The 9,205-nt window shown below is 50.7% G+C and overlaps 1 protein-coding gene across 1 annotated transcript in view; it reads right to left on the bottom strand.

Annotated features, from left to right (window-relative positions):
* The window catches only part of osbp (oxysterol binding protein), an 18,146-nt gene that overhangs the window by 292 nt on the left and 8,649 nt on the right, over positions 1-9,205 (bottom strand). Inside the window, 18 exon segments of the mRNA XM_053230716.1 lie at positions 1-472; positions 1,673-1,711; positions 1,872-1,922; positions 2,079-2,215; positions 2,334-2,513; positions 4,796-4,957; positions 4,959-5,000; positions 5,002-5,061; positions 5,427-5,458; positions 5,460-5,615; positions 5,752-5,829; positions 5,831-5,848; positions 6,705-6,752; positions 6,755-6,810; positions 7,396-7,438; positions 7,440-7,517; positions 8,490-8,540; positions 8,542-8,767. The exon segment at positions 1-472 is cut by the window's left edge and continues 292 nt beyond it. Of these exon segments, the coding sequence (XP_053086691.1) occupies positions 330-472; positions 1,673-1,711; positions 1,872-1,922; positions 2,079-2,215; positions 2,334-2,513; positions 4,796-4,957; positions 4,959-5,000; positions 5,002-5,061; positions 5,427-5,458; positions 5,460-5,615; positions 5,752-5,829; positions 5,831-5,848; positions 6,705-6,752; positions 6,755-6,810; positions 7,396-7,438; positions 7,440-7,517; positions 8,490-8,540; positions 8,542-8,767 (1,600 nt within the window). The 3' untranslated portion in view covers positions 1-329.

Below are 9,205 nucleotides of genomic sequence, written 5' to 3' on the forward strand. Positions count from 1 at the left end.
AGGAGGAAAAGAAGTAAACAGGAGATCACACAGCAGTGGGCGGAGTCACGAGTCTCGTACGCCCCTTTGGTATTTCCTGTTTAAGGTGGTGTGGGGGGCGGGGCGAGAGGGGGAGGGGGCAGGGCAAGGTGAGGGGGCGGGGCGAGGGAGGGGAGGGGATGGGGGGGGGGGTCGCTATTGTTTCGGAGAAAAGACGGATGTACGAGTCCATATGAGCGTCCAGTTTTCCAGCAAGGGGAAAGAATTTCCGATTTGATGCACTGTTTTTTCCTTTTGTTGTAGTTGCTGGAACAGTCCACTCTACAGACGGGGGTGCACACAGTGCTAATTCAGAAAATATCAGGGCAGCCGTGCCAGTCGCCGTGCTCTTTAGCCTCCCAGTACCCCCCCTTGTAGATATGCGTGGCCTCTCCTGTCACCGGGTCTTCCTGCTGCTCGAACCAAAGGGCCTTGTAGCTGTCCTGTGGGACACCTGGTTAAAACACACACACACACACACACACACACACACACACACGAAGACGACAAGGTCAGCGTTTTTGGTTTCCCTCGCCAAAAAAAAAAAAAAAAAAAAAAAAAGCGTACACAAGTCATCATTTCAGTCCCAGACGTGCTGCGATTGAGACCAATCAAATAAATGAATGTCGACTAAACGTCAAAATAAGATTTCTATTAAATTCATTAAAACCCTAAGTCAAAGTAAATTTAGTTTCAATTTAGAGTGTATCGATAAAATGAAATTAAGAAAATAGTTTAAAATAAATTAAAAGTAAAGAATTTCAGTAATCACTGAGCTCTGACTAAAATGAAAATCAAAATGTGCAGATAAACAAATGCGTCACTTTCACACTCGTTTATTGTTTATTCGTGTAATGGGAAGATTTTTTTTTTCCTACTTTGCCAAAAGTATGTTAAATAAATAAATAAATAAATAAATACTAAAGGAAGAGGAATTTTGTGATAACCATATGTGAGTTTTCATCATCTGAATTCCCACAAAAACCCTGTCAAAGTGCCACATTTACTAACTAAACTGAAAATAAACTGAAAATAAGTTAAAAATAAACTCTGCATAAAAACAACGAGGACAAACAACAAGACAGACAAGAAGAGAAAAGAGGAGAAAAAGACAGAGATGTGAAGCTCTAAAGAGCATCGAGTGTGTGTGTGTGTGTGTGTGTGTGTGTGTGTGTGTGGTTGTGTGTGGTTGTGTGTGTGTGTTGTACAGGTTAAAGCTCTGGTACTATTAGTGGAAGCTTCTGTGGTGATTTTACTCTCAACTCCAACAAAATTAAATAATTTACACTGCAGTCTGATTGGCCCTCTGTACTTTAGTGTATGTGCACACACACACACACACACACACACACACACACACAAACGCACGCACGCTCACACACACAGGCTCCCGAGGGGTACACAAACTTCTGACACTATGAGTCTTACGAGAGATACGCGATATGAAGTTTAAAAGTTATTCAGGAGTGATACTCTCGTGCTTTTGTCGGTCACATGACTTCCTGTAAAGCAGGCGGGTTTAAACAATATTAATACTCTGTTTTGTGTGCGATTGCTCTTGTGAGGGCGAGATGCTTCTCATAAAGATGGTACATTTTAAGTGTGTGTGTGTGTGTGTGTGTGTGTGTGTGTGTGTGTTTAAAGCGGTACTTGCGTGAGTAAGGGGTGGAGTGTGAGCTGTGCAGCGTGTCGACTGCAGGCACGACCGTGATGATGGATGGAGAGATCAGGAAGAAGAAGAACACAGATTAAGAAAGAAAGATGCAGTAATGAAAACAGGAAATGAGGAAAATTTAGATTTTAAGAAGCAGAAGTAGAAGTGAGGAGAGCTGCATATTGGAGTTCTGAAGGACCTGAATACTTGCTTGAGAGTGAGAGATCAGAGGAGGGGTCATCAGTACAGGCTGGGAGAGGAAACGGAAAAAACAACGCAATCGTGAACAGGAAGCAGATGAAAAACAGAGAGAAGCGAAAATGTCAGTATTAACCAAAACAACAAGGCAGGAAGGAGGAGAGAAAGAGAACCGATGAGATGTGACCTGGCCAATAAAAATACACACCTGTCAACCCTGAAGAGGAATAAAGCGCAGTCGTGCGCAGTGACCTACTAAACACACACTGCATTCCTGATACACCGCCTTCACAAACCACTCGTCTAACGCCACAGAAAGCGGGAAACGTTTCCACACAGCGCCATTTTCACTGCGGATCTGCTGCCCAAACTGTCTGACTGTCTGTGCTGACCGGCTTGACTCCGCCCAGCTCTGCGCAGGTAGGAGGAGCTGGAGGAGGTCCGACTCCACGCCACAGATTACCGGCTTGACTCCGCCCAGCTCTGCGCAGGTAGGAGGAGCTGGAGGAGGTCCGACTCCACCCCACAGATTACCGGCTTGACTCCGCCCAGCTCTGTGCAGGTAGGAGGAGCTGGAGGAGGTCCGACTCCACGCCACAGATTACCGGCTTGACTCCGCCCAGCTCTGCGCAGGTAGGAGGAGCTGGAGGAGGTCCGACTCCACCCCACAGATTACCGGCTTGACTCCGCCCAGCTCTGCGCAGATAGGAGGAGCTGGAGGAGGTCCGACTCCACCCCACAGGCTTTATGTTCTGCGGAATGGGCTTCTTGTCCGGCATGGGAAAGCAAACACTGCTTTTAATCACTTTCTACCGAACCCTACGATGATTAGCTGTAAAGCGTTAGATTTCACACTTCGCTATGTGTCTATTTAAATTTTTGGCTGAAGTGGGCTCCCCTTCCTGCAGTGTGACCAAGAGAACCGAACAGAAACGTGGGCGGAGCTAGAAATCGTCCTGAATCATGTCTCTGAATAGAGCGGCATTCTCCAGTGATCATCAGTGAACGTTAAAGTTTCTCTCTCTTTTCTCTTAATCTCCTTCTTTCTGCAAACGTTAAGAAACACAGAAAATAAAAACACAACTCCTCCTGTTTTGGTTGAATTTTATCATCACCTGAGACACTTCGCACATTCAAGCTTCTCGCTAAGGCTAAAGTATTGGCACCCCAACTTCGTTTGGGTCACTCACCGCCATTAAACTCCGTAAATTGTATTCACACTAAACATTAAACACACCTTGACTCACCCATCACTAGACTCCGCCCACACCCTCTAGAAAATCTCCGCCCACTTTCACAAGTACCATCATACGACGGAAGTGATTAGTAACAGTACTTTGCCGAACCGCACCGTCGAATGGAAAAGGAAGAAGGTAAGGAAGAATATGACTGAATGGAAGAAAGAGTGGGGGGTGTGTGTGTGTGTGTGTGTGTGTGTGTGTGTGTGTGTGTGTGTGTGTGTGTGTGAGTGTGTGAGAGATGGGACAGAGAGAGAAGGACAGAGAAAAGATGGAGGAAGTACTTGCTTTTTAGAGGCGAGTCAGTTATGGAGTCCTCAATGAGAGCTTGAGGGAGACAGACAGAGAGAGAGAGAGACAGGAGAGTGAAACAGGAGACAGAGAAAGAAACACAGAGAACTAAAAAAAAAAAAAAATTAAATTAATACACTGGGAAAAAAAAAAACATCTACAAAAAAAAATATTTTGGCCCATTTTGTCCAGAAGAGGACTCACCACGTCTCATCCTCGCCGCGCGTCTCACCCTTAATGTGTGTCTCACCCTTAATGTGTGTCTCACCCTCGCCGCGTGTCTCACCCTCACTGTCTCACCCTCGCCGCGTGTCTCACCCTCACTGTCTCACTCTCGCCGCGTGTCTCACCCCTCGCCGCGTGTCTCACCCTTAATGCGTCTCACCCTCGCCGCGTGTCTCACCCTTAATGCGTCTCACCCTCGCCGCGTGTCTCACCCTCACTGTCTCACTCTCGCCGCGTGTCTCACCCTCGCCGCGTGTCTCCCCTTAATGCGTGTCTCACCCTTAATGCGTGTCACCCTCGCCGCGTCTCACCCTTAATGCGTGTCACCCTCGCCGCGTGTCTCACCCTTAATGCGTCTCACCCTCGCCGCGTGTCTCACCCTTAATGCGTGTCACCCTCGCCGCGTGTCTCACCCTTAATGCGTGTCACCCTCGCCGCGTGTCTCACCCTTAATGCGTGTCACCCTCGCGCGTGTCTCACCCTTAATGCGTCTCACCCTCGCCGCGTGTCTCACCCTTAATGCGTCTCACCCTCGCCGCGTGTCTCACCCTTAATGCGTCTCACCCTCGCCGCGTGTCTCACCCTCACTGTCTCACCCTCGCGCGTGTCTCACCCTCGCCGCGTGTCTCACCTCGTCGCGTGTCTCACCTCACTGTCTCACCCTTGCCGCGTGTCTCACCTCCACTGTCTCAACCCTCGCCGCGTGTCTCACCCTCACTGTCTCACCCTCGCCGCGTGTCTCACCCCTTAATGCGTGTCTCACCCTTAATGCGTCTCACCCTCGCCGCGTGTCTCACCCTTAATGCGTCTCACCCTTAATGCGTCTCACCCTCGCCGCGTGTCTCACCCCTCGCCGCGTGTCTCACCCTCGCCGCGTGTCTCACCCTCGCCGCGTGTTCACCCCCTCACTGTCTCACCCTCGCCGCGTGTCTCACCCTCACTGTCTCACCCTCGCCGCGTGTCTCACCCTCACTGTCTCACCCTCGCCGCGTGTCTCACCCTCGCTGTCTCACTCTCGCCGCGTGTCTCACCCTTAATGCGTGTCTCACCGTCGCAGTGTCTCACCCTCACTGTCTCACTCTCGCAGCATCTCACCCTCGCAGCACGTCTCACCGTCGCCACATGTCTCACCCTCACTGCGTGTCTCACTCACTGCGTGTCTCACCCTCACTGCATCACCTCTGCATGTCCCCGCTCCCATGTCTCACCCCTCACTGCCTTCAGTATTGGCGAGATGAGCGCCTCTCTCTCTCTCTCCCGTCTCACAGTGCGCTGTTTCTCCTCCAGCCGCTGTTTCTCAGCGTTGGCTTCATCCACAGCCCCTGTTCCATCAGCTCTGGTCTGGGCGTCGCCGGCTGTCCGTGGGGGCCAGCCCTCTCGGGCTCGTTCAGTGTCAGCGCCAGGGATGAGAAGTAGTACATGTTCTCTGCTCCATCTCTGCGGGAGAACAACACACAAATACAGGATGCGTTACATCTGTTTGACCAGGAGGAATATCACATTACACAGAGAGAGACGAGAGAGAGAGACAGAGAGAGAGAGACAGAGAGAGAGAGTGAGACAGAGAGAGAGAGAGACAGAGAAAGAGAGACAGAAACAGAGAGAGACAGAAACAGAGAGAGAGAGAGACAGAGAAAGAGAGACAGAGAAACAGAGAGAGAGAGACAGAGAAAGAGACACAGAGAAACAGAGAGAGAGACAGAGACAGAGAAAGAGACACAGAGAAACAGAGAGAGAGAGAGAGAGAGAGAGAGAGAGAGTGAGAGACAGAGAGAAAAAGAGAGAGAGAGACTGGGTCTTACGGTAGAGGAGTTTTCTTCCAGAGTTCTCGAGCTCTTGAGCGTCTGGTAGACGGTCTTCTGGCGTCCCTCTGTCCCGTTCTCTCCTCCTCGGCTGCTCTGCATTACACGGGAACACTCCATCTTCTCATCCCACGTCCCCGAGAGCACGTAGTGAGCTTTACCGTCCTTATCCGTCACCACACCTGTAACCTGGGGGGAGAGAGAGGGAGAGAGAGAGAGAGAGAGAGAGACTAAGTGAGCTGGGCACTCTAGCTGTTTAATACCGTTTTATTATTACTGGTCATGAATAAGCTGAGGATGTGACCGGATGTGTCTGGAGTCTCACCTTTCTGGCCACATCTCTGGAGAAGTAGCTGTAGGGAGCGAATTTCAGGTGGCAGCGATCTCCTGTTCTGTGGTTTATCCACATCGATCTCTCCTGACTGCAGAACCGAGAGGAGAGAACCGAGAGAACCGAGGGTTACCCGAGCAACGATGAGCTCAGCAAGTCATACGTGTGCACAGGCGACATCAAACTCGAGGAAATCCCACACAGGCATGAACAAGCACACTTTTTGGAGCACAAGCGAATTTCAGAAAGCATGATGAGCAAATAAAATACGTTTTCTTTCAGAATGAAAAAGGCGACAGTCACTCCTCACACCGTGCGGCGTGTCTCTCTGAGCCCTGAGCTCTGTTCAGACACTATCCCTTTCTCAGGGTGACTTTATAATAAAATACTCACACGCCTCCAGCAGGATAAAACTCACCACAGTACATCTGAATGTTCATTTTTATTTTTCATTTATTCTCTCCAGCATATTCCCAAATTAAAAGCAATATTCTTAAAACTATTTAATGCTACAAATGTGATTTAGGACCTAATTTGCAGTTATGAAATATAATCCTACATAAACGAAAACACTGATGGGTGAGGAGCTTTAAGGATTTTCACCCACGACAGTACATAATAATGCAGCCAAAAATCTAAGATGCCGTAAAATGTCATTTTAGACAAATTAAACACTTTTTAAAAAGCTGTGAATTTCCTGTTGTCAAATTTACATCCCATAAATTGTGTAACAGACACTGCAGACTATCTATATCTCTGCAGATGCAGCGTGTAGTGTGAGTAATTTAATATGAGAGTTTGTGGTACAGTGACATTACAGTACTGATGAACAGGATTTCAGGCTTCACAGCGCCCCCTGGTGGGGGTTTTACACACACACACACACACACACACACACACACACACACACACACACACACACACACACACCACAGTGGTGATCTCACCTGGTCTATCCACAGCTTGCCTACGATGATGTTGTGCACGGTGGTGGTCGGACCTTCTTCCAGCTGTAGTGATTATTACTCTTCTCAAATATACAGTGAATAGAGCCTGCAGACACAGCGTTATTACACACCTTTACATCAACAGTACAACAACCCCACTGTCTCTCTCTGTCCTTCTGTCTGTCTTCCTTTCTCTCAATCTCTCCTTCATATACTGTCTGTCCTTCTGTCTGTCCTTCTGTCTCACTCTCCTCTGTCTCTCACACTCTCTCTCGCTCTCTGTTTCTGTCTCACTCTCACTCTCTCTGTCTCCACTCTCTCTGTCTCTCACACTCTCTCTCGCTCTCTGTTTCTGTCTCACTCTCACTCTCTCTGTCTCACTCTCTCTGTCTCTCACACTCTCTCTCGCTCTCTGTTTCTGTCTCACTCTCACTCTCTCTGTCTCACTCTCTCTGTCTCACTCTCTCTGTCTCACTCTCTCTGTCTCACTCTCTCTGTCTGTCTGTCTCACTTTTTATACACTGTGTATATTTGAAGTTGTATAAATCAATATTCTGATTTCTGTAAAGCTGCTTTGTGACACTGAATGGAACTGAATTTTATTATCATCGTTATTATTATTATTATTATTATTATTATTATTATTATTATTCGTGTGTGTGTGTGTGTGTGTGTGTGTGTGCGCCTGTACCGAGGGGCATGATGGAGAGGTATTTGCCCCTGAACTTGCTGGCCCACAGTGATTTCCTGCCTCAGGGTCCAGCCGCGCTCAGAGATGGCATGATGAGCTGCAGCAGGAGGATGATGACTCACCTACACACACACACACACCACACACACACACACACAGACACACACACAGACACACACAACAGAGTTAAAAACACAAAACATAACCATATATAGTTTTACTTTATATAAAAGTACCTGTATCTGCACTTCTGCCCCCCCTCTCCCCCCCCTGCCCCCTCTCCCCGCTGCCTCTCCCCCTGCCTCTCCCCCCTGCCTCTCTCCCCCTGCCTCTCTCCCCCCTGCCTCTCCCCCTGCCCTCCCTCCCCCTGCCTCTCTCCCCCTGCCCCTCTCCCCTGCCCCTCTCCGCTGCCTCTCACCCCTGCCCCTCTCCCCCTGCCTCTCCCGCCTGCCTCTCCCCCTGCCTCTCCCCCCTGCCCCTCTCCGCTGCCTCTCCCCCTGCCCCCCTCTCCGCTGCCTCTCCCCCTGCCTCTCCCCCCTGTCCCTCTCCCCCTGCTCCCTCCCCCTGCGCCTCTCCGCTGCCTCTCCCCCTGCCTCTCCCCTGCCCCTCTCCCCCCTGCCCCTCTCCGCTGCCCCTCTCCCCCTCTCCCCCTGCCCCTCTCCCCCCTGCCCCCTCTCCCCCCTGCCCCCTCTCCCCCTGCCCCTCTCCCGCTGCCTCTCCCCCTGCCCCCTCTCCCCCTGCCCTCTCCCCCCTGCCCCTCTCCCGCTGTCCCTCTCCCCTGCCCCCTCTCCCCCTGTCCCCCTGCCCCTCTCCCCCTGCCCCTCTCCCGCTGCCCCTCTCCCCTGCCCCTCTCCCCTGCCCCTCTCCCCCTGCCCCTCTCCGCTGCCCCTCTCCCCCTGTCCTCTCCCCGCTGCCCCTCTCCGCTGCCCTCTCCCCTGCCCCCTCTCCCCCTGCCCCTCTCCCCTGCCCCTCTCCCGCTGCCCCTCTCCCCCTGCCCCTCTCCCCCTGCCCCTCCCCCTGTCCCTCTCCCCCCTGCCCCTCTCCCCCCTGCCCTCTCTCCCTGCCCCTCCCCCTGCCTCTCCCCCCTCCCGTACCTGTTCACAGAGGGACCTGTATCCGCTCTCCTGCAGGCGGTCGAGCTCGAACGCTCTCCCCCAGCAGAGGGTTGAAGGGTTTTCCTGTACGGTGTACGGTGGTGGAGTAAGACGACACTGTGAAGGCCGCTACGTAACACAGCTGCTCCAGTGAGCTCTGACACTTAGCGGCTCGGTCCAGCAGCTCGGAGTACTCCAGATCCTCCGACAGACGCTGCAGCATGGAGATTGGCTCGTTAAAGTTCACCTGCAGGACGACAACGACACAAAACATTAGTCTACACTGTACACTCATTACTCATGCAAAGATCTATGAATATACACGAACATGCAAATTTATGCTCTAGTCATCCCCAGTAGACTTGATTTACAGCCTCATTTCATCACCCGAGTTATCTAAATCGGCCAGAATATTTAAATATTACCATGACAACCGTCTGATCACAGCTAACATTAGCTACACCAGAGGTTCTGTGGATTAAGGCTTTCAAATATTATGATGTCATCCAATAATTTGCATAAAATATTTTTCATGTTCCAGTGACATCACTGACTGAGCTCATATGTAGCCCCACCCCAAATCGGTTTTATACAGAGGCACGAGTCTGTGGTTTAAATGGAAAAAAAGGGAATTTAGTGCTCAAGCTTGACCAAATCTACAGTCAAATCTTTAGAAGCAGATTCTGAAATCTTTTAAACATCCTGCTCTTGAGTTC

The sequence above is a fragment of the Pangasianodon hypophthalmus genome, chromosome 28 (assembly GCF_027358585.1).
Source record: "Pangasianodon hypophthalmus isolate fPanHyp1 chromosome 28, fPanHyp1.pri, whole genome shotgun sequence".
In the NCBI taxonomy this organism is placed as follows: Eukaryota; Metazoa; Chordata; class Actinopteri; order Siluriformes; family Pangasiidae; genus Pangasianodon; species Pangasianodon hypophthalmus.